Source organism: Somniosus microcephalus, chromosome 11 (genome assembly GCF_052327205.1).
Source record: "Somniosus microcephalus isolate GS21.2 chromosome 11, FLI_Smic_1.0, whole genome shotgun sequence".
Taxonomy (NCBI): domain Eukaryota; kingdom Metazoa; phylum Chordata; class Chondrichthyes; order Squaliformes; family Somniosidae; genus Somniosus; species Somniosus microcephalus.
The window spans coordinates 210,344,770-210,370,088 of record NC_140997.1 but is presented as its reverse complement, the minus strand read 5'-3'; the positions used below and the strand labels follow the sequence as shown (position 1 = coordinate 210,370,088).

At 42.2% G+C, this 25,319-nt stretch overlaps 1 protein-coding gene across 2 annotated transcripts in view; it reads left to right on the top strand.

Moving 5' to 3' along the window:
• Window positions 1–25,319, top strand: part of iars1 (isoleucyl-tRNA synthetase 1) — a 274,070-nt gene that overhangs the window by 35,008 nt on the left and 213,743 nt on the right. For both annotated transcript variants that reach the window (XM_086001804.1, XM_086001803.1), the window contains exons 6-9: window positions 3,444–3,561; window positions 5,405–5,552; window positions 12,431–12,518; window positions 24,427–24,487. In XM_086001804.1, the coding sequence (XP_085857930.1) occupies window positions 3,444–3,561; window positions 5,405–5,552; window positions 12,431–12,518; window positions 24,427–24,487 (415 nt within the window). The remainder of the gene's footprint in view (window positions 1–3,443; window positions 3,562–5,404; window positions 5,553–12,430; window positions 12,519–24,426; window positions 24,488–25,319) is intronic.

Genomic DNA, 25,319 nt, shown 5'->3' with positions numbered 1-25,319 from the left:
TTGTCAACCGGAAAATGACCCATTTATCCCGACTCTCTGCTTTCTGTTGTTAGCCAATTCTCTATCCATGCTAATATATTACCCCCAACCCCGTGAGCTCTTATCTTATGCAGGAACCTTTTATGTGGCACCTTATCGAATGCCTTCTGGAAATCCAAATACACCACATCCATTGGCTCACCCTTATCCACCCTGCTTGTTACATCCTCAGAGAACTCCAGCAAATTTGTTAAATATGATTTCCCTTTCCTAAAACCATGCTGACTCTGCTTGACTGCATTATGATTTTCCAAATGCCCTGCTACTGCTTCCTTAATGAAGGACTCCAGCATTTTCCGAACGACCGATGTTAGGCTAACTGATCTATAGTTTCCTGCTTTCTGCCTCCTTTCTTAAATAGGGGTGTTACATTTGTGGTTTTCCAATCCGCTGGGACCTCTCCAGAGTCCAGGGAATTTTGGTATTTGCAACCAATGCATCCACTATCTCTGTAGACACTTCTTTTAAGACTCTGGGATGCAGGCCACCTGGTCCAGGGGACTTGTCATCTTTTAGTCCCATTATTTTACCAAGTACTTTTTCCTCAATGATAGTGATTGTCTTTAGTTTCTCCCTCCCTGTGGCCCCTTGATTATCCATTATTGGAATGTTGTTAGTGTCTTCTAGGTCCTAGGTTTGATGCCCAATCCAGGTGTAATTAGTTGTTCTCAATCAGATGGGGTGGTCATAGGGATGCTACAGTTAGTACTTGGGGTTAGCGGATGGAAAATTGGCCAGCTTGTCCTGTTTTTTGATTGCTATCCAGCAGCTGTTGCTAAAAATGCATTTATATGGACATGCAATGAAGACGGGATTAGGTTCAGCTGTGATGGTTCTTGTAGTCAAATAACCAGCCAATACTCATAGTCTTGGCTATTGTGTGAAGAACTGCCACTTGGTGGAGGTATCAGTGGGCATCTGGCAATTGTGGATCCTTACTTGAGCAAGGAGCCGATCCTTTGAGAGGAGCGGGAAGAAAGGGGCGAAAATGACACAAGAAGAAACAAACCATACCTTTTCAACTTGTTACTAATACCCAGAATAGTCTTGATGCTCACTTTGAAAGGGCTATAATGGTTGGTTAATTGTGTATAAATCAAATGGCTCGACTGGTTTAAAGTGAGTGCATAAAATGCAAATCAATTTGGCAGTTCTCAGTTGAGTTCAGACTGTCTCACGGAAGTGTGCTTTCACAAGAGATCCAGCAGGTGGAGCTATGCATCAAGTAAAACTGAAAACAGCATTGGCCCAGAAATTCGGGTCTCCCAATGGAAGTGCCAGTTTCGTGCATGCGCGGGAAACCGGCACTTCCGTTCCCCTGAAAGAAGGGGTTCAGAGGTCGAACGTGTGCGCGTCGAACTTACATTTTTTTTCAGGTTTCTCCGGGAGGGTAATTCTCCAGGAGTTACACTTAAAAAACAGTCGCAAGGCCTGCTTTTTACAAGGTAAGTGGTGAATTAATTAAAATTAAAAATTTTTTTTCCACAGGTTTATTATTTTTAAATACTTTAAAGAAAGGTAAGTTTATTTTTAGCCCTGTTAGAAAATAAAATTATTTTTTCCAAAAATTTAAATTATTGTTTAAAATAGTTATTTCATGTAATTTATAGTTTATTTAAAAAATGTGATTTAAAAAAAAAAAAATTATTTGAAGATTTAGTGATGTTTTGGGGCTTATAGTATTTAAAAGTTTGACAGCCCTTCCTGTCAAACTTATGAATGAAGCATTCCCTGCTCCGATTGGCTCCCCATGGCCCACGTGATCCCAGGGGACGCATTGAACGAACTGCGCCCCTGGGATACGCAAGCACTGCGCGCCGGCAGTTGAAGGAGACCCAGGATCGGAATTCCACGGGGGCCCACAGCTCAACGGCCGGCGCGCAAGATAAGTGCAGGTCGGGGGCTTGCACCCGCGGGAAGCCTCCGACCCGAATTTCTGGGCCAGTATTTTGAAGTTGCGAACTATACTTGATAGGAGTTGATGCCACAAATTATGGTAAAATCTTAAGCATTTTGGGGGCTACAAGCCACTTCATATTTTATTCAATCACTTTTATGCTAAATAAATTGAATTATTCATTAATTTAAATTTAACAACATAAATAACACAACTCAGTGGCAATTTTGTGCTAACAGATTGAATTAATCAGCTTTGAATTAAGAGGAGTAGAACGTAGTTGGCAATTTGGGTATCGTACTGAAGAGGGAATGAGGGGCTGTGAGTGGTTAAGGGGGCAGAGGAAGTAATGGAGTAATGATGTTGGAGTGATGAGGACTTGGGCTGTGCAGTGCAGAACACTTCGCTTTGAAGTTGATGAGTGGTGAAAAAGAAGACGGTGGAGAATATGAGTGGGGAGAGGAGTTTGGAAAAAAAATCCCCCCAAAAAGACAGCAATAAGCAGGTCTAAAAAAAGAAAAGACATTAGGGAATAGGCCTTCCAAAAAAAAGTGGGTAATGGAAAAACAAAATACGTAAGCAATTGAGCTTTTTTTAAGAAAAGGAGCATGGCAACAGAAAACATACTTTGGAAATAGGCGTTAAAAAAACCCGCACATAGCACAACGGAGCTACAGTATTAAAAATACAAAGGGGAAATGAAGGCAGCGTAACTGGGATTACTTTTTTTTTAAGGCAACAGAACAGTTGTTAAAAAAAAAAGCACAGCACAAATGAACTATTAAACAGTCAGTACAATTTCTGCTGTTTGCAAACAAAATAGGCAGCACACCTGATGCAATTTTTGGGAAAAAAATAGTCAGTTTGGGCCTCAAATGAGCTATGCATAAAATGTTTACTGTTTTTTTAAAAAGTATAATTTTTAAAGTGAAATCAGAACATGGCCTGTTGGGTCACACTATCTCACAACAGATTCACTTTGCTAGTCTTGAATTGCCTTACTCTTTGTACAGACTGCACATTACTCTAAGAAGCCATTGTCCTATACATTGATCACTGGTTTTCCGTGTAATTATTAACTGTTTAAATAAACAATCCTTTACTATATCTAGCGGAAGAATAATAATAGATAAATGATAAACACACAGTTAAGTTACTATGCAATGCAGCAGTAGTCCATTAGAGAGTAGGTTTGTATTCTGATGTCCTGAATCATAGCGTGGAACATCACAAACTTATAACTTCCTACGTGGGGCGATTCTGATCTCTGGCAAGCCACCAACATCTAACATCAGTTGCTGAGCAGAGGTGAGGCAAGGAAAAGAAAAATTAGGAGGTAAATTCTCTCCTCCCTCCATCATTGAGAGAATGATGAACTTCAAGATTTACTGCCAAAAATTGTAACAGAGGCTCACAAAAGGTGCCGTAACTGGATACTGAAACGTTAATGAAATTACTTATGAAAATGTAGTTATCCTGTGTATCTTGAAATCTGTTTTCTTCTTAGGTGGGTGTTTAAACAGCTGTATGATAAGGGGCTGGTCTACAGAGGAGTGAAAGTTATGCCATTTTCTACTGCATGCAACACGCCTCTCTCTAACTTTGAATCACATCAAAATTATAAGGTAACACTTAATTTCCTAATTGCTTTTAAAATTGCCTTGCGTTATCCCAACAGTGTTACCACAGCAGTGTGGGCTTGAGAAGCTCCTTTTTGAATTTTGCACTTTGAAAGCGGATGCTTTGGGACCATCATTCACGATATTTCTAGCAAGAAGTACAAATCCATTAGGAAGTAGCTCTTAGTGCAACTGTTTAAATTGGTGAAAAATTTGATGATTCAGAAGTAATCTCCAATCTCTGCAATCAAAGCATTTATTTCTGCTCTACAAGGAAGAGGGATCCATTGCAATCCTCTTTGGCTCAATAGTAAATCCAAATGATAGAACTCAATTGCCTCAGTTGCTGCAGATAAATTTTTCTCGACAAAAGCTATTTTGTTGGTTAATCTATCTATTCAGACATGACAGAGCATTTGAGCCCAGTGGCAATGCTACCCTAATTGCTTCAACTCTTCATGGACTAGTGCTGCCCTGGTAGCAAAACTGATGCAATGAAAATCACACAGAGCTCTCTGCAAATCGCTAAAGGGACAATAGACACCATATAAATTTACATATTAATAAAGCCTCTGAAGTTTACATGGTTGGCAATGGGTGAATGCCCATCTTGCATAAATTTACCCTACAGTCGAGAAAAGATTTTTTTTTGAAGAAAATGATCCATTTCCCCTTCCCCTCTCCTGTTGAGACATAATTCCATAGATTGCAGCGTTCCTATTAACTCTCTGGAGAAGTTCTGGTTTTGGGAGGCGAGGCAGTTGGCTTTAGATAATGTTGGGATTTGTGGGTTCAAACTTGTTTAGGCCAGATGTTTACTCGCGAAGTAACTCTTGACTGCATTTTCCCTATTCACTGAAACTTGTAACGAACCCTCTTAAAGGAAAAGTGGTGAAATAAATACACGGCTAGCTGCAAGCTGCCCAAGTACACAGGAATCTTGAGGTTAAACTACTGGCGCAGTAGAGGAGGTACGGTCATACACAGCAGGCGTGATGCATCATTAAATTAACTTGTGTTTTGAAAATGAAAGACTGATATTTTTCAAAGTGAGTTAGCGTGATACTTCAGAGTGGTATATATTTTGAAAGATTCAGTTTGCTTGGGTGGTTGCAAAGTACAGGAAACTCTCTTTTTACTGGCACCTAAATATCCAGAAATCTCTCTTAACCGGCAAAATTCAGGAGTAGGTTCAGGAAAGTTTTACTATATATTAGTGGCCGTGTAACCGGGGTTCCTGGATCTGTGGCCGTGTAACCGGGGCTCCTGCACAAGTGCCGTGTAACCGGGGTTCCTGGATCTGTGGCCGTGTACGGGGCTCTCTTACCTTGGTAAGTATACCTCTCTGTAATCTGGACTTTTTGATCAACTGGCACCACGCCGGTCCCGTCGGTGCCGGATAAAAAAGAGTTTCCTGTACAAGTTTTCTATGCAGTCATGGAACTGTAACAATGGTTCTGATTTCCTTCTTATTCAGTGAGCCCCGGAGCCACATTTGCAGCATAATTAGATATATTTTATGGATTTCACCTCTCAACGATGTGATCTGGTTTAATTTGTGCTTAAGTCAAATCTCAGATCAAATGAGTAATTTAGTCTTTTTGACACTTTTCTTTAATGCTTTAACCAGAAACAACTTGAATATCATTAGCCATTTGGATCAAGTAATCACGTTTTCTTATTAATCCTAGGGCAAGGCAATTATAAACAACATTTTAAATTAGAACGCGAGAGTTGAACATTTCCAGTAAGCGCATCCAGCTATATGTGCAAGTAACAATTGCACATAAATGTCTAATTGTAATTTTTTGGAAAGATTATACTCTATGTCTTGTCTTATTGCTTGTAGGATGTTCAAGATCCTTCTGTCATTGTGACTTTTCCACTGGAGGAGGATGAAAGTGTTTCCTTGGTTGCTTGGACAACAACACCGTGGACCTTGCCTAGCAACCTTGCTATTTGCGTCAGCCCAGAATATCAATATGTAAAAATCAAAGGTAAAACTTGTTCCAAACCAAATTACAGAAGGTTTGAAGTCTCTGAAATTTACAATATAATTCCAGTTTTCTATTCTAGGAAATCCAATTAATATTAACAGATCTGCCATGACATTGCTTACCAGTGAGACAGAGGTTATGCTGTTTTAAAGAGTGGGCATGCACATTTGCACTGAAAGGGTTTGGAATGCAGTTTGTAAGAGATCTTCGAGACAGTGAAGTAAATGTTTGGTTCCTGAAATATAAATAGTTTCCTTCCTGAGCCCCGAACGCCATCACAAATTGCCTGACTTACTCGGAAAGTTTGTTCTGAGCCCAGTTATAAACTGGCAAAGGTCAGGAGTGGCATGTGGTGCAATTCAGCAACTCCTCGTGTTCTGTGCCATTTAAAAATTGCCAAATTCACAGGTCCTTTTAGGTGAGTTACTGTTTCTTGCATCCCCCGGAGACTTTTGAAATGCTAGCCTAATGACGAAGAACGGCCCAGAAGAGAAGTGAATAGGATTACTGGGGTTCCTGACACTTGCAGCTTGCATGATTCCCACAAATGAGAGGTTGAGGTTGGTCTTCCTCTGTGCACTCCTCAGTAACGCAGTCACTGCACGTTTTTTGGCCACGAGTCCTTTCTGGAGCTGACCGGCTCTCTGCACTTTCAACCTCCTATCCTCCTTTTGTATGCCACCCATTGTGATCAGCTCCCCCATTCCCTGTATTCCATGTTCCACCTCTCATCCCCCCCCCCCACCAGTCCCCAGTTGACTTTAATGGCTCTTCCTCGGCACTCCTCTCCCTTGCTGGCTGGATTTGCCATGCCATGAAGACCCTCTACCTCCCACTGACCTGAATTTCTTCCTCTTCAGCCCCCACCCCACCTCTGCCTTGCTGGCTGGATTCCTGTGCCACAACCACTACTGCCTCAGTTGACTGAATTCTCCCGATCTCGCCCCACCCGGCTGTCTAAATTTTGCACTTCACCATTTCCTCTCCGGTACTGAGAGGATTTCCCAGACCGAGATGCAGTCCACCGAACAGCACTCTATCTTGTGCCTCTCTCCCTCTCTTTCTTCTTCCTCTAACCCCGCTTAACTGAATACTGATTGGCTTGATTTTCTGTGTGCACTGCCACAGATGATCGACTAATCTCTGTTGTAAAAATTCGCATCCTAAACTGTAAAGGTAAAGAACCGTTCTACCATATTACATGCATATGACAAGAAATATTTAACACTTGAGAAAAGATTAAACTATTTTGTGTCTTAAATAAACACATTTACATTCAGGGGTTTATCCAGAGCGTACCTGCAAACTTGAAAATGGCATTGTCTTTCCAGAACTAATTGCTGTTTTTTTTTCCTGGTTGGTTTTAAGTTTTGAGATAAAAAGAAATGCAACTGCTGTAACAGTTTAGAATACGTCACAAAATATAAAGACCCATTCTGAGATGTTCTTTCTTGAGCTCTTTTCCACTTGTTGGTTTTCTCCTCCAGTGTACATATGTTCAGTTGTCTTAATGTACTTGCAAAATGTAGTTGTGGGTGATCAGCTATTAGAAAATATACAGTACCTTGTTTTATGTTCAGAGGTGCCTCAGAAAATAACGTGTTTAACTTGTTTTTGATGTTTACACAAAAAAGATATTCCAGTCACTTTCTGGAAATGGCTGTGGTTTTCAGCTGCCATAATTTTTCAGATGTGCAGGAGGGCTGGGGCTTAAAACAAGTCCTGGCATACTCTTAAGTGGTCAGTCTTGCTGTTGGTCTTAATTTCTGAGCGTTGTAGGCACAAATGCATGCTGGTAGCTGTAGCTTTCTACTTTGTTGAGTCTTGTTAGCTGAGAATGATGGCTCTAGCAACCACTAGGTTTTTGTTTTAAACAAGATTTTCAAGGTCAGTGTTGCCCCAAATCAGAAAAAAATTATACTACATTGTGTTGTGCTATGGAGTGATATTGTGTGGCTTTGTCACTGTGGTACTTCACGGACGCCTTGTCCACTGTTTAAACATGCATTTTCTAGCAGGGTCTTGGGACAGCAGGGCCTTGCCAGAAAAGTGCAGGGAGCCACACTGTGCCAACTTACAAATTTGTTCCCAGGGCTCAGTTGCAACTTCTTAAATATAAACAATTGTGGGTATATAAGTGTGACCCAGGTTTAGTATTTCCTTTCGTCTTGCATTTTGGTGCCTCCCTACAATGAAGTGATTGAGTTTGGCAACTTGGCAGGAGTGGATTGAATTCCTATCCCACTACTCTGTGCCACATGTTGATGTTCCAGGTGTTTTCACCAATTTCCACATAGGCTTCCCTGATGCCTTAGCTGCTGAATGCAGAGCAGGGAAGACTCGGGTTAAAATCTCTGTTTATGCTGAGTTAGTTGTGTTGGGAAGGGCCACATTTGACAGAGTTCTCCTGCTAGACTTGTGTGTGCGTGCGCGTGTTTGGGATTGGGTTCAACTGCAATGCATCCATGATTAAATAGCCTCCCAATACTGTTGATAAGACTCACACATAAATAATGGACATCTGGGCAAGGTACAGGAGGCCAACAGGAGCCCATGAATCTGTACTCGAGCAAGGATTTGATGCCTTGAGGGGAAAGGAAAAAATAAAACTGATGAGATGAAAAAAAAATTGCTTAAGTGCTTTGTGCAACTTCACTCCTTTTGGAGTCTGAGAGCAACCTGTAATGATTTTGTCCTTCAGTGTCCTTCAACACCTACATTGCCATAGCAACAATGTCCTACATTTAGCCCTGATTGCAGATACTCTTGCTCACTTTTTTACGGAGAATGAACACTTTATGACACCGGGGTGTTGTATTTTATCAGCTCAGCCATACCTATATTTCATTGCAGCACTGCTTCTGCAGCTGTCGATCTACTCAACCACTTGGTGACCTCCACCTTTGATGCTCATGTCCCCAGTAAAACCAGTACTCTCTCATCCTGGTCATTCAACAACAATAACTTGCATTTATATAGCACCTTTAACGTAGTAAAACGTCTCAAGGTGCTTCACAGGGGTGATTATCAAACAAAATTTGACACCGAGCCACATAAGGAGCTATTAGGATAGGTGCTTGGTCAAAGACGTAGGTTTTAAGGAGTATCTTGAAGGAAAAGAGGGAGATAAAGAGGCGGAGAGGTTTAAGGAGGGAATTCCAGAGGATAGGGCCTAAGTAGCCGAAGGCATGGCCACCAGTGGTGGAGTAATGAAAATCGGGCAGCGCAGGAGGCCCGAATTGGAGGGGTGCAGATATTGCGGAGGGTTGTAAAATTGGAGGAGGTTGCAGAGATAGGGAGGGGCGAGGCCATGAGCAATTTGAAAACAAGGAAAAGACTCTTAAAATCGAGCTGTTGCCGGGCAGTGAGGCATTGTAGGCCAGTGAGCGCAGGGATGATGGGTGAACGGGACTTGGTGCGAGTTAGGATACGGACAGCAGAGCTTTGGATGAGCTCACGTTTACGGAGGGTGCAAGGTAGGAGGCCGGCCAGGAAAGCATTGGAATAGTCGAGTCTGGAGGTAACAAATGCATGAGGGTTTCAGCAGCAGATGAGCTGAGGTAGGGGTGGAGACAGCGATGTTACAGAGATGGTAGTAGGCGGTCATGGTGATGGAAAGGATATTCCCCCTGAATGGTTCCATCTTCACTCCCTCAAATCCAAGGGGTACAGACTTGAACATATCTGATGCACAATGCCATCCATCACCAGATCTGACTGGACCACATCAAGTGCTGCTGGGCTTCTGTCCTTTGCCAAAATCAGCCAATACTGCAGAATGATCCTCGAGAGCAGAGATAATACCCGGCGTCTTTTCTCTCCTATGGTCCATCTCTTTAAACCATTGTCCCCTGCCCCCCTCCACCCTCGTGCGTCAGGAGCTCATGGACTTCTTTTAACACCAAAATTGAGACTAGTCGTTCAGCTGCCTTTGCTGCTTTCCGTCTCCTTGACCACCAAGCCAAATCTCCTCCCAAGCTCCCTCCACCCAATGCCACATCTTTCTTGAGTTTCTCTCCTATGTCCCTTCATGCCCTCTCTGAGCTCTTGTCCATGAAGACCCACGTTCTGTTCCATTGACCCCATTCGCACTAAACTGTTGACCACCCAACTTCCCTCCCTGGTTCCTATGCTAGATGACAATGTTAAAATGCTTCCCTCTCGAGTACTCCATTCCTTTCAAAACAACCGTCATTATAACCCTCCTTTTTAAAAAAAAAAAAACTCACCCTCACCTTCCTCTAGCCTTGCAAACTGCCGCTCATCTGCAACCTCCTCTTCTCTCAAGTGCTTGAATATTATCACCCCATGCCCCCAAATCCATTGCCCTTCTCTCCAATTAGGTTTCCACGACGGATACAGCACTGGAACAGCCCTAATCAAAGTTACAAATGACAGTGGTGCATTTTTCCTCCTTGACCTCTTTGCAGCCTTTGACATGATGGACCAAAAACCAGACTCCTCGATTTCCTTTCTTCCGATGTCCATCTCAGTGGGAGTGCCCTTCCTTTATTCCACTCTTATTATCCAATCGTAAAACTTCTTTACTCAGAGAGTGGTGAGAATGTGGAACAGACTACCATAGGGAGTGGTTGAGGCGGTTAACCTAAATGCATTTAAGGGGAAGCTAGATCAGTACATGAGGGAGAATAGCATAAAAGGATATGTTGATCGGGTGAGTTGAAGTAAGATGGAAGGAGGCTCGTGTGGAGCATAAACACCAGCATAGATCTGTTGGGCCGGATGGCCTGTTTGTGTGCTGTATAAATTCTATGCAGCCAGACCATCTCTGGCAATGGCTTCTTTCTGTCCCTGCTTCATTAACTCCGGAGCCCCCCAGGGATCTATCATTCGCCCTTCCTCTCCCTCACCTACACGCTGCCCATTGACAACATCGACTGCGGAAATGGAGTCAAGTTCCACATGTATGCTAACGACTCCCAGCTGTAACTCTCCACCACCTCTCCCCGGTGACCATCTTAAGCTGTTAACTACTTCGTTGTCTTATTGGACCCAGGCTATCATTCCAACCCCAGGTCCTCTCCATCACAAAGACCAACTTCCACTCCATAACATCATCCTCCTCTGTCCCTGCCTCAGCCCATCTGCTGCTGGTACTCTTCAACAGTGAAAGACCATCCTAACGCTTTCCTGGGTGGCCTCCCATCTTCCACCCTTTGTAAGCTTCAGCTCATCTAAAACTCGGCTGCCCTTAACCTCTCCTGCACCAAGTCCCGCTCGCCCTTCAATCCTGTCTTTGCATAACATCCCCCCACCCCCACAATACCTCCAAATTAAAATTCTCATCCTCATTTTTAAAATCTCTTCCTGGCCTTACCCCTCTCTATTTCTCCAGCCCTATAAACCACCCTCCAATCACTTTCCTCTGATTCTGGCCTCTCAACCCTCCCTTAGCCCCACCATTTGCATCTGTGCCTTCAGCAAGTTCTAGAATTGGCTCCCTAAACTACTCCTCCTCTCCATCTCCCTCTTTGGCTAAGTTTTTGGTCACCTCTTGTAATAACTGCTTCTTTGGCTTGGCGTTCACTCTTGTCTAATTACAGCTGTGTGAAGCGCCTTCGAACATTTTTCTACTTTAACGATGCTATATCAATGCAAGTTGTTGATTCCTGCTGGAAAATGTGGATGTTGATCCTGTCCTCGGATGTGAAGCCCTCCATTGATAGCCTGCGACTTTCACTAATCAGGCTTGTACATGAAGAATGGCCACTTAGGCAAAGTACCAGAGGTCTGCCAGCACTCTGGAATTTCACATCTGCAAAAGAGTTAGGTTTTACAGAATAGGAGAGGAGGGGATACAAATTGGGTAATAATGTGCTGTGTTTTGCAATAGGTGCGGACTTACAGGCATATGATGATATGAATCATATGATGATTCCTGAAATATTGGGATGGTGCTAAGTGGATGAGAGGGACTTCTCTACATAGAGAGAGGAAAAAATTATTGCATTAGTTGGTTCATACTCTCAATGTGCATTTGCTGATAACTGGCTTAGGTGTAGATAAAAATATGCTATAATGTGCGTATTATGTAAATGGCATAATACATTAAAAAAAATCTATTTCATGGTTTTTATCTTGATAATTTTCTACTGGTAATCTTGCTGCCGATAGCACCTGATCTAAAGGAGGTGAACTGCATGCCTCCAGAATCTGACCTTTATGATCCCTGAGAGCTGCAATTGGAGGCCATTTGTAATGCAAGCTTTCATCCTTATCGGGATGCCTATGGCTGGCCCTAATGGCACTTTGGAAGCAAAAATAAAGATCACAGTGCTTGCAGATTATGGATTTCCATTTGAGTGTTGTCCTACCTGGCAACATAAAACAGCACCACTTCTGGGCGTTTAAAATCAATTTACGTGCTGTTCTTGCTGTGCTGAAATGGTTTACTTGCTGCTTTTTCCGCCTAGATTTGTTGACAGTAAAGCAACAGAGGAAGTGTTTGTGAAAAAATATTGTAATTGGGACACTTCAAAATTTGCTACTTTTAAAGTATTGCTGGCACAACCCAGATTTGTAGAACCATAGTAATTTAAATAACTATATACAGCCCTCTATGAATTGAAAGCAAGTTGGGCACAGAGTACATTTTGTTCTTGATATATCTGCAACCTCTTAGATCTTGTAATGCTTGTAAAAGGTGGCATCTTTCTGTGTGAGATTGGCATGTAGGTTTAAACCTTTTTCTAACTGTCTTTGTGGTACTGTACTGTAAAACATAAACTCTTAATATATATTCTGTATCCTGATTGTTGCTATGAAGTTATGTCTTAAAATTATATAACTCCAATTACAGTGCACCCCCTGACGTTTTGTAAAACTCCTTACTGATTCCATGTTTTATGTTTTTGCAGACAACTCTACTGGAAACGTCTATATAATGATGGAAGCCAGGCTGGTAGCCCTCTATAAATCTGACAGTGAATACAATGTTCTGGACAGGTTAGTGCATGGTGTCATAGTTACCTTCTGTAATGTATTGAATAGTTAAAACATTTGCCCCTTTCCTTCAAACAAATTCTGAAATTGACTGTGTGGTTTAATGCTGTATTTTCCTGTAAAATAGCAAATGAATCAATTGTGAAACAACTCCTAACCAATCAATTGCCCATGACAGTGCTAATGGAGAAAAACTTTAATGCTTGTCTCCCATTCTCATCTCTTTTGTCTTTGTCTTTCACTCGCTGCTAATTTGATCTTTTCTCTGGCTCGCGTACATTTATGGAAAGCATTCTGGGAAGAGATAGTTCAGCTACAAACTAGGCATATTCCATTGCAGGCAAATGGTAAAGCATCCAAAGCTAATGCACCCTAGATGACAAAGGAAATAAAAGTTAAAATAAAATAGGAAAAGGAGGCTTCTGACAAATGTCAGGAGCAAGATTCAGTTAATAACCAGGAAGATTATGGAAAGTACAGGAGGGCATTGCAAAAGTTAATACGGGAGGCAAAGAGAGGTTGTGCGAAAAGATTAGCAGGCAACATTAAATTGAACCCTAAAACATTTTATAAACATATAGGCCTAGAAATTCGGTTATTAGCGCCTAAAGAGCCCGAGAATTGGGGCGTTACCCAATTTTTGGGCGGGCGCAGTGAATATAGCGCCACCTCCCATATTGAGTATCCTTTTAGCGCTGGCGCTAACTCTTTGCACGGGCGGGGGGGGGCAGCCATTTGGGCTGGCCATTCTGATCGTTGCTGGAGAGAGTTGCTGGCCTTCTGTTGGACAGTACTTTTCTCATTGAGCATTTAGAGGCACTGGCACTGGCAGCTTGAGGGCCCGGCTCCCGAGCTGGTGATGCAGCATCTGAAAGCAGGGAGGTGGAAGAGTGGCTTTAGCAAAAGGACAGCTTGGCAGCAAGGGATGCCAGATTGTGGCAAGGCTATGACATGGGTCCACAGTGAGAAAGCATGCTGGCGGGGGGAACAAGTGGAAGGAGACAGTTGTAAAAGGTGAGAACCTTACCATCGCTGTCGACAATGGGGTCGGCAGCTGCAGTGGTTACAGGACCACTCGGACATCCTCCGAGAATCTGGTGGACTCTCTCCTCGAGATCCGTGAGAGTGACCATTTGTGGAGGTCCTCCACCGGTGCGAAGCTGGTCTTTGCCAATCCTCGCCAGCTTGGACTGCAGGGAAAGGAGGGGAAGTTATGTTACCTGATGCCCTGAGTGATCATCTCATGCCCCCCATGGTGCAAGAGCCCTTACATGACGCCTTAAATGTACATGTGTGTGCCCAGAAAGGCCAATGGGGCACAGGCCACCCTGTAGCCATAAAGTCAGGTGCAAATGAAGGGATGCAGAAGTTTGCAGAAACAACACCCACCCTCACGACCCGAGTGAGGTCATTGAATTTCTTTCTGCATTGGACAGGGCTCCTGGTCACCATGCTGCTGGAGTTGACCCTCTGGCATACATCCCTCCAAGCTCGTCGGTAGTCCTTATGATTCGGCCTCCTGCCATTGTCTAGGTAGAGAACATCTCGCCGGCGCTCCACTGCGGCCACCAATTGCTCCAGAGCCTCATTGGTGAAGCGCTCTGCTCTCTGTCTCACCTTCTCCATCTGGTCCAAGTTTTTAGCGCCAGAGAAGGGCCTGCGCCGATTCTGAGGCCAGCAAGGCGCAAAGTGTGGATGCTGAAGCTGACTGACCCACCCCTTTAAGAGCTGGCCGCCGCCTGGAAGTCTCGTGGTCATCGGTAATTGAGAGCACCTGCGCTGCGCCCGTCCGCTCCGATATTGGGTTGCGCCGGAAGTTTAGCGCCTTAGGAGTCCCGTGTAACGCTTGAATTCGCGCCTCAATCACCTTTAGGGGCGATGCAACCCAATATCATGCCAGGTGGCGATAAGTTGCGTCTGGCTATAAACTTTGCGCTGCGCCAATTCTAACGCCCCAAGCGGGGCTATACCCAATTTCTAGGCCATAAAATGTAATTAACTAGGGAAAAATGTGGGCCTATTTAGGACCCAAACGGAAATCTTCCATGTGGAGGCAGAGGACATGGCTAAAGTATTAAATGAGTACTTTGCATCTGCCTTCACAAAGGAAGTGGATGATGTGAAGGTTACACTAAAAGAGGAGAGGGAAGGTATGGACAGGGTAATAATAGATAGAGAAGACATACTAAAAAGATTAGTATTACTGAAAGTTGGTAAGTCACCTGGTTCAGATGGAATGCATCCTAGGTTGCGGAAAGAAGCAAGGGTAGAAACAGCAGAGGCATTGGTCACGATCTTTCGATCCCCATTGCATACAGGAATGGCACTGGAGGGTTGCTAATGTTATACCACTATTCAAGAAAGAGAAGAGGAATAAACCAGGAAACTACAGGCCAGTCAGCCAAACATTGGTGGTGGGGAAGTTATTCAAAACCATTATCAGGGACAAAATAAGCTTTCATTTGGTAAGGCATGGGTTAATCAAGGAGAGCCAGCATGCGTTTGTTGAAGGCAAATCCTGTCTGACTAACTTGATTGAATTGTTTGATGAGGTAACAGAGAAGGTCGATCAAGGAAGTGCAGTAGATGTTGCATATCTGGACTTTCGGAAAGCATTCGACAAAGTGCCACACAGGAGGCTTGTTAAGAAGATGGAAGTCCGTGGAATTAAGGGGGAAAGTGGCAGTATGAATACAAAATAGGCTTAGCGACAAGCATCAAAGGATGGTAGTGGATGGATGTTTTTCTGACTGGGAGGTAGTTTGCAGCGGTGTTCCCCAAGGATCAGTTTTGGGTCCATTACTCTTACTGTTTTCCGTTTTTATAAGTGACCTAGATTCTGGTGTAGGGAGCAGCATTATAAAGTTTGCAGATGATACGAAACTTGGCAAAGTGGTAGATAGTGATGAGGATAGTTCTAGACTTCAGGATGACATAGACAAATGGAGTTCAATGTGGAGAAGTGTGAAGTGATGCAGTTTGGGAGGACTAATATGGAAAGACAGTATATCATAAATGGTACACTTTTGAAAAATGTAGATGAGCAGAGAGATCTTGGTGTCCATGTCCACAAATCCTTAAAAGTGGCAGGGCAGGTTGATAAGGTGGATTAAAAAGGCATATGGGTTATTTGGGTTTATAAATGGAGGAATAGACTATGAAAGCAAAGAGATCATGGTAGATCTTTATAAAACACTGGTAGGCTTCAGCTGGAGTATTATGAACAATTCTGGGCACCACATTTCAGGAAAGATGTAGGGATAATGGGCAGGTACTCTAATTGGCAGGATGTGACTAGTGGTGTCCCACAGAGATCTGTGTTGGGTCCTCAACAATTCACTGTATTTATTAAGGTCTCAGATGATGGGATAGAGATCCACATAGCAAGTTTAGCCATTGACACAAAGATGAGCCGCATTGTAAGCAGTGTAAATGGAAGCAGAAAAAGAGATATTAGATTAATTGAATGGGCAAAACTGTGGCAAATGGATATCAATGTAGGCAAGTGTGAGGTCATCCACTTTGGACCTAAAAAGGATCCATCAGAGTACTTTCTAAATAGTGAAAATCTAGAAACAGTGGAGGTCCAAAGAGACTTGGGGGAGATCCATGTGCATTAATCATTAAAATGCCTTGAACAGGTACAGAAAACAATGAAAAAGACTCATGGAATGCTGAGCTTTCTATTTAGAGGACTAGAATACAAGAGGGTAGAAGTTATGCTACAGCTATACAAAGCCCTGGTTAGATCACACCTGGAGTACTGTGAGCGGTTCTGGGCACCACACCTTGGGAAGGATATATTGGTCTTGGAGGGAGTGCAGTGTAGATTTACCAGAATGATACCTGGACTTCAAAGGTTAAATTACAAGGAGCGATTATACAAACGAGGATTGTATTCCCTGAAATTTAGAAGCTTAAGGGGTGATTTGATTGAAGTTTTCAAGCTATTAAGGGGAACTGATAATGTAGATAGAGAGAAACTATTTCCACCGGTTGGGGAGCCTAAGACTAGGAGACATAGCCTAAAAATTAGAGCCAGATCTTTCAGGAATGAAGATGGGGAACACTTCTACACGCAAAGGGTGGCAGAAGTTTGGAACTCTCTACCGCAAACGGCAGTTGATGCTAGGTCAGTTGTTAATTTTAAATCAGAGATTGATAGATTTTTGTTAACAAAAGGTCTTAAGGATTATGGGGCAAAGGCAGGTATATGGAATTAGGTCACAGATCAGCCATGATCTCATTGAATGGTGAAACAGGCTCGAGAGGCTAAGTGCCCTACTCATGTTCCTGTGTAAACATCTTAGAAAGGGTACAGAGGAGGTTTACCAGGATTGAGGGACTTCAGTTATGAAGAGAGATCGGAAAAGTTAGGCCTGTTCTCCTTGAAGCAGAGAAGGTTAAGAGGTGACTGAATAGTGGTTTAAAAGATGATGAGAGGTTTTGATAAAAGTAGATAGAGAAAAACTATTCCCCCTGGCGAGTGGGTCAATAACCAGAGGTCATCGATTTTAAATCATTAACAAAAGATCTAGAGGGGAGATGAGACATTTTTTCACTCCAGAGAGTTGTCGGGATCTGGAACGCTCTACTTGAAAAGATGGTGGAAGCTGATCCATAAATAATTTTAAACAGGAGTTGGACAGGTATTTGAGGATGAGGAACTTACAGGGTTACGGACAGAAAGCGGGGGTGTGGGACTAAGCACGACTGCTCTTTCAAAGAGCCAGCACAGGCATGACAGGCCGAATGGCCTCTTGTGCTGCAAGTTTCTATGATTTTCTTCTGTCTGTCTCTTTATGTATCTTGCTCTTTTTTTCTTTTGCGCTTCCTTCCCTACATGCTTACTCTCTTTTTGACATGCTCACTTGCTCTTTGCACATTTGTGCGTGTTTTTTCTCTCTTTTTTTACATCTCTCTGTTCTCCCCCATGCACACTTTTTTTTTCTGTCATCATTCTCGTTCTCATTCTTTCTCTCCCAATGTTGCTCTTTTTCTGGTTCTCTTATTTTTCTCATCACATTTTCCCTCTGCTCTTTTTATTTCCCTGTTTAAAAAGAAATTTCTGCGCTCTTGAAATTTGTTACCCGTGCTTTCATTTTCAAAACTCACATTTTCTTTATCTTGCGTGTGCTCTCGCTCTTGCACTTGCTCCCTTTCTCGGACGTACACATTAGAGGTAGACTCGAAGCTCCAGGTCTCTGAGATGTGGATAAGTTATTTAACATCTCCCTGAGTAAGAAGTCCTGGCTAGCCTCATGGACATCATTGTAATACTGGAGTTTATTTTTGAAGAGTCCGACCAGCACAGAAACCCTTACAAATTATAGATCTGGAGATTGCTCCAAATGCTACCACCATAATTCTCTTCAGGCTGTCCTTGGGACAAATATGATCCAGAATTGGGTGAGTTTATGGTGTGTTGGAGTAGGTATTCCTCTAAGAAAAATAAAACTTTGCCTCCAGAGGGTTGATGAGCAAAATATACCTTCATGGTTTTTTAAAAACTCTCTCTCTAGCTCCTTGTCCGGTGAGTCAGATCACTACCCGCGTGTTTCCTGACTTCTTCTCCGCACCTTTCCCAAATCCTTTCATCCCACATATGAAACCCCTCTGTCTTGTTGAACATATGAACTTCCCCGCCCACCCACCCCCCCATTTCCACGCATTGGTAAGCAGTGTTTTGTGTTGCATTTCATGTAGGAGGGAGTGAAGCCCAGCATCCCTTCTCAGCAAATGCAAATGATGTTGGGTCTGTATTGACGTATTATGTAGCACTCAAAAGAGAGTGTGTGCAGTGCATGTTTTGTTCTCTTTGCAGCCTGCCTCAAGAGTGCCAACTTTCCGGAGGGCACTTAGGTTTAAATCCTCTATCTGACATTGTGTTTTTTTTAAACAACATAATGTTTTTGGGTTTTTTTTAAACCTAAAAACTCTTTCTTACATCAATTAAGCTGAAGGGTTGAGACTGCATACATATATTAAAATATATAATTTTCATAATTTATTCATGTATGTGAATGGGGACTAATTCCTACTCATCACTCAGTCATCAACAGTGTCTCTTTTGCTACTTTAAAAATAGTACAGGAAACTCTTTGGTATCCGGGACCGGCGTGTTGCCGGTTGATCAAAAATTCCAGATGACGGAGAGGGTTATCTACCGACACTATTTTTAACAAAGAAAAATAAAAAAAATCAAGAAATGTGCAGTATACAGTAATTGGGTACTCACCTACAGAATGTTGTGTTAAATGGATGGTGGAAGATGCTTGATTAAGTACAGTACTGCCAGTTGAGTGCAATGCAATGACTACCAGCAGCGTGGGAGACACACAGTACCCCTGTAAAATGGCGGATCAGAAGAGACTACCGGCAGCGCGGGAGAGTCAGACTCCTGTTACAGGGGTATTGAGGTGTTCTGACTTCTGACAGCGCCAAGAAGCCGAGTAGTGGCAGTTTGGAGAACTACCCCCACTGACTAACTCGGCCACCGCGGGAGACTCGGACTCGGCAACATTGCCGGTTATTGAGGTGTTGTTTTCGGAGTGAGAATTTTGCTGGTTAATAGAGAATTCCGGATATTTAGTTGCCGTTTAAACAAGAGTTTCCTGTACCTTGAAATGGTTTGACGCTGTGGTGATCTAAGCTTCTGCCACTGTGACTTAGGACTGTAAATGTATTTCATAATTAACTCTTTGGAAAGGAATCAAAATGGGGACTGCCTGCTGTAAGTGGCAAGGCACATGCTGCAAAAATAAAATTAATTTGCATTTTTCTTCATACTCGGATTGCTTAAAAAAACAGGGACGAGAGATTTCCATTAAAACACAATGGGCCGTATATTCCGATGCCTGTGTACGAGCTGTGTACAAACCCATAGGGACATCGGAAATGCCAGTTTCAGGCATGCGAAGCGCGTGCACTGAAAACCGGTATTTCCGATCCGTCAAGTAAGGCCTGCTTTTACCAGCATAAGAGTTTAAAAAAAGTAAAAAAAAAAAATTAAAAAAAATTTCACTCATTTATCATTTAAAAATACTTTTTAAAAAAGGTAAGTTTATTTTTAGTCCTGTAAAAAACTTCAATTTTTTTTCCAAAAAGTTAAATTTTTGTTTAAAATATTTAATTTATTGTAATTTCAACTCATTTTAAAAATATGGGTTTTTTTTAAATGTATTTAATGTTTTACAATTTTTTTGTGGTGATCACCATTCATATATTTGACAGGTCTATCTGTCAAGTGTATGAAGGGAGATTCCCTTCTCCAATTGGCTCCCCATGGCCCATGTGATCCCAGGGACGCTTGCGCCTCAGGGATACGTGGGCCCTGTGCATTTCGAGTTTGAAGAGGCCCAGGAGCAGAAGTATACGCACCTCTGGAGCCCTCGGGTAAGTTTGTAGATTTTTTCCAGATCGGAGACCTTCGCATGCAAGAAGCCGCCGATCGGAAAATACGGGCCAATAGAATTTGAAAGTGGTGATCAAAATGTGCTAAATATTTAATTGACACACAAGTGTTAAACATCCATAGTTTCCAAACACGTTATCATACATCACAGTCAATATTGGATTATTTTGTTTAGTCGATGGTGGTTTTATTTTTGAACCAGTTTCTAGATCAGACAATTAGACTGCCATTGAACTTCCACTTATTCAAAGGCCTGAAAATTATTTAAGTGCCATTGACGTGAGAGTGGCAGTAGAACTTGGGAGTCAGGAGGTCGTCTGAATTCAAAGTACACTGAAGCCAAATGTGTGAGACTGTCTCCAGTATGTGGTCTTGCATTGACTGTGCTTCTTACTGAGTGTAGTTATAACTTCAGCCTGGCACAAAGCTATATTTTAAAATGGTCCAACTGGGATTGGGGCTTTCAAACTTGACCTGAAATTGTTTAATGTTGAGAAAAAGGAGATTCTACCACCTATTTTCTCATAATATTAAAAATTAGCCATCCAGGAGTGTCCAACATGCAGTTGCAATGCTCACTTGTCGCTGAGATCTGCAGCGGGTTGCAGCTGCCAGTATGTAACTTGGGTTTGTTGGCTGCATCTTGCATTATACAGATACCAGTACAAGGCCATTTTCTCTGTTCTATAATGCTAACATTAACCCATTATCATTGTTGAATTCACTGTTGGTTTTACATGATATTGCCTGATACACTGCTTCCGAGACTCATGTCCTGGGTATGGACACCAACAATACAGTTTGGGTTAAATGGGTAAAGTTCAGATCAAGGTATTTGTTATACAAGTATAGGGAAATCCTTTCCCAAGGATTACAGACCTGCAGCTCACAAGCAGGATATTAGAAATTTGTGGAAATTTGAATCAAATTTGTTAAAGATTTTGCCCCAAAGTTGTGGAAAACCCAGTGCTGCATTCTATAGGACATCTGGGAAGTTGGCAACATCATCCGAAAACACAGCGTCAGTTTCCACATGTACGCTGATGACACCCAGCTCTACCTCACTACCTCTTCTCTCGACCCCTCCACAGTCTCTAAGTTGTCAGACTGCTTGTCCGACATACAGTTCTGGATGAGCAAAAATTTTCTCCAGTTAAGTTTTGGGAAGACCGAAGCCATTGTTTTCAGTCCCCGCCACAAACTCCATTCCCTAGCTACTGACTCCATCCCTCTCCCTAACATCTGTCTGAGGCTGAACCACACTGTTTGACCCTGAAATGAGCTTCCGACCACACATCAGCAGCATAACAAAGACCGCCTACATCAACCTCTATAACATCGCCCGTCTCTGCCATTGCCTCAGTTCATCCAGTGCTGAAACCCTCATCCATGCCTTTGTTACCTCTAGACTTGACTATTCCAACGCACTCCTGGCTGGCCTCCCGCATTCTACCCTACGTAAACTTGAGGTCATCCAAAACTCAGCTGCCCGTGTCCTAACTCGCATCAAGTCCCGTTCACCGTTCACCCATTACCCCTGTGCTTGCTGACCTACATTGGCTCCCAGTTAAGCAACGCCTCAATTTCAAAATTCTCATCCTTGTTTTCAAATCCCTCCATGGCCTCGCCCCTCCCTATCTCTGTAATCTCCTTCAGCCCCACAATCCCCCCGAGATATCTGCGCTCCTCTAATTCTGCCCTCTTGAGCATTCCTGATTATAATCGCTCAACCGTTGGTGGCCGTGCCTTCTGTTGCCTAGGCCCTAATCACTAGAATTCCCTGCCTAAACCTCTCTGTCTCTCTTTCCTCCTTTAAGATGCTCCTTAAAACCTACCTCTTTGTCGAAGCTTTTGGTCACCTGCCCTGATTTATCCTTATGTGGTTCAGTGTCAAATCTTTTTGTCTTCTAATACTCCTGTGCAGCGCCTTGGGACGTTTTACTACGTTAACGGCGCTATGTAAATACAAGTTGTTGTTTACTCGAGATCACAAGAGAAATCTAGAAGCCGTTCCACCCATCTTAGTTCATCTATCCAATACTCCCGTGGCATGATTTTCACTTCCACTATTCTACTCATAAGTCTCTTCCATGTATTGATCACCCTTTGTGCGAAGAAGACCTTCCTGACATCAGTTCCTAAACGTGCCTTTTACTGGTAGGGGCCTGTGCCCATGTAATTTAGTTTGGAGAAAAATTCCAATAGCCTTTTCCATAACAATTATTATTTTATAGAACTCTAGTATCACTTTAGTCAGCTCCTCTTAAGATGCAGTGGTCCACCTTTCTCCATTCTGTCCACATCACTTGGACCTCTGGCATTAAGGATCAGCCTGATGGTTCTTCTGTGAACTTCCTCCAACACTCTGATGTTTCACTGTGTCTTGGTGAGCAGAACTGAACACTGTAGTTAAGTTGCGGTCTGACCAGTGCATTTTGCAGTTTGAGCACGACTTCCTCTGACTTTACTTAACTGTTTGCTTATGTAGTTCAGCATTCTGTTTGCTTTAGTGGTAGCTGCTCTAAAGTGGTTGGACATGGCGAGCTTTTGAGTCTGCTCAGACGCCTGGATCTCTTTCAGTTTCATCATTAGCTATTTTGCCACCATTCATGGAGTATGTATGTTGCTCCTTTTTTCTTTCCATCTGCAGTACTTCATACTTCTCCAGAATAAATTTAATCGGCCATTGTTCAGTACCACTTGTATATTTTGTTCAACTTATTTTGTAATTCCTGAGCTGCTTCACAGTCAATGTTTGAATTCTGGTTTGGCGCTGACTACATCACACTCTGCCTGGCTGCAGTGGGTCTCTTGATCCAGCCCCAGCTCCTTGCTCGTCTTGCTTTCTTTATGATTCCACTCCCTGAGCTCCAGTGCTCTAAGTGTGGTATTGTCTATTATGGACTCTTAGTGATGTCTTCCAATTTCCTCTCTCCAGCTTTTAGTCTTGCGTCACTGAGTCTGTTTGTGGACATTGGTAACACAGGGCAAAGCAGTCAGCGTGAGTTGCTGAACTAATGAGAGGTAACGAAGAGTCCAGGAGAGCGAGACCAGGCCAGGGACAAGCAAGTACCTTTGCTGGAGTGAGCGATAATATGATTTTACTGCAGTCACAGACTGCAGTACACCAGGAGGTATCTGGGAGGATTCGGATCAGAGAGGCTGCAATCTGGATTGAAGATTGGAGAAGTGGGGCAGTGCATAATTTGTAAAAATTTTTTACTCTGGCCTGCCTTTGTGCAACATTTGGGGCCAGCTGGCATAAAATTTGAGCATTTTGCGATTCCATATGTTATTCCCTTTTCCAGATGTGTAGTATGTTGGGAAATAGCTGTTTGCCTGATGGTATCTAATCAATTTTTTGTTTTAATCCTTAACTTTATTGCTGAATTCTGCTTCATAATAACCTGGAATTCTGCCCCAGTAAAGTTGGCTGTGTACAGCATCCTCCATTTATAATGCCACATGATTAGAGAGGAATTGGCAGAATTCTTCTGCTTCAAGTATCTGTATTCTCAGCAATTCAAGCTTAAATATAGGTAATAATAAAGGTGAAAGATATCATAAAAGGAAATAGGCCTAGTTTTACTAACATTTACCATTTATGAGACAATTAAAAATATATTTTGTCTTTAGCTCTTTTTAAGCTTTTTGACAAAAAGGCTTTGAAGAAGTTAATATTGTACTGCACTGCTTATTCTGGGTTAGTTTGTAACTGATACATTTGAAACACACGTATCATTTTCACTCAAAGTTTTCCTTTCTGGCAGTGAAAATGGTTATGGCTAGAAACATAAAGAAATGGAGTATTTCAGTTGGTATTGAATTAACTGAAACAAAACGTAATATTGCTGGTTTTGTCCTTCGGATGAGGTTGAACCCAAGCCCAGTCTGCCTGCTCTGGTGTTTCAGATGGACGTCAGGGATTGTACGGCACTATTTGAAGAAGAGCAGGGAGTTCTCTTGGTGATCTTCCCATCATTACTCCCTCAACCAACACCACTAAGAGGGGAGGAAAGTAGATTAACTGGTCATTCATCTCATTGCTGTTTGTGGAGCTTACTTATTCACAAAACAGCTGTCTACATAGTGGTCATTGCACTTCAAAGTAATTTGTTGTTTATAAAGTTCTGAGATGTTTAGCAAGAGACATAATTAGCTATGAAAATGCAACTGTTTTTTACATCAGTGTTTTTATTATGAGAAGTGTTAATGACTTTGCATAGCCAGCACCTCTATGCTCTTTTTAATGTATAGAAATATTGTGTTTTCTTATCTTGTTTTTGTTTTCTTTTTCTGGTAAAGGTGTCTTTGCAGATAGGAATGAATGGACAGTTGACTCATACTTTATTATCGCATGATCCAGCCAGAAGTGATAATTGTGCTTCATTTTGGCTGATACAGAAGGCTACTATTACATTCACGCTGAGAATATTCTTCTGGACTCCGTTAAATTAAGTCAAATTAATGGTGCTTTTTTTTTTTCTCCAAATGAAGATTCAAGGGTATTGCTCTCAAAGGCAAGAAGTACAGACCATTGTTTGATTATTTCTTAAAGGTAAGATCGATAGTACTTCCAACTGCAATTGCTATCCCTGCTGAATATTGAAGTGTGGTGCACACAGTACATTGCACCACCTTCTTAGTAAGATTATAGATTGCAAACTCAGCATCAGTAATGGTGTATTTGCGAAAGAAAAAATGCCACTCTTGCCCTACTTTGAATCACAGCCAAATGTACTACTTAATATGTGGAGAATTACAGTGCAATAACATAAGCTGCATGAGTGAATATTGGGTTATAGATATTAATCATAAGAATTCTGAGCGATGTCACTGATTTCCTTTTTGGATGAGAGGAGGTTTTGCTAAATCGTTTCATTAATAAAGAATTTTGGAACCATTCTTGCAGCAGTTGATAAAGATGCAAAACGGCCACTGACAAATTGGAATGGAACCGTAGACCTTTGTGTTGTCACTCTGTTTATATAAAGTGCTATCCCCCTTTAACCAAATTATGTACAGATTCTTGGGGATCTCACTTTTATTATAGTTCTTGTCCAGTACTATTTTAGTTGAACAACTCACAAAGGATCAATATCTGAAATATGTAAATTTATCCATGATATTTTAGCTCTATTTACTAAATGTATACAACTTGGACTTCATAATTGAGAAGGATATTTCTATGTAATGGATCAATTTGTAGTAAAAGTGTCACTGACATTTTTTTCCTCTTGATTAAACTCCAACCTTCCGCACTTGCATGTACAATGCGGGGTGAGAAATAATTGGATTTGTACGGTGTGATTTATGAAATCCTCTTTCTGGTGGCGTTTTATATAAATTTCAAGAGGATGAAAGTCCTAACTAATTATGGTAAATAACCT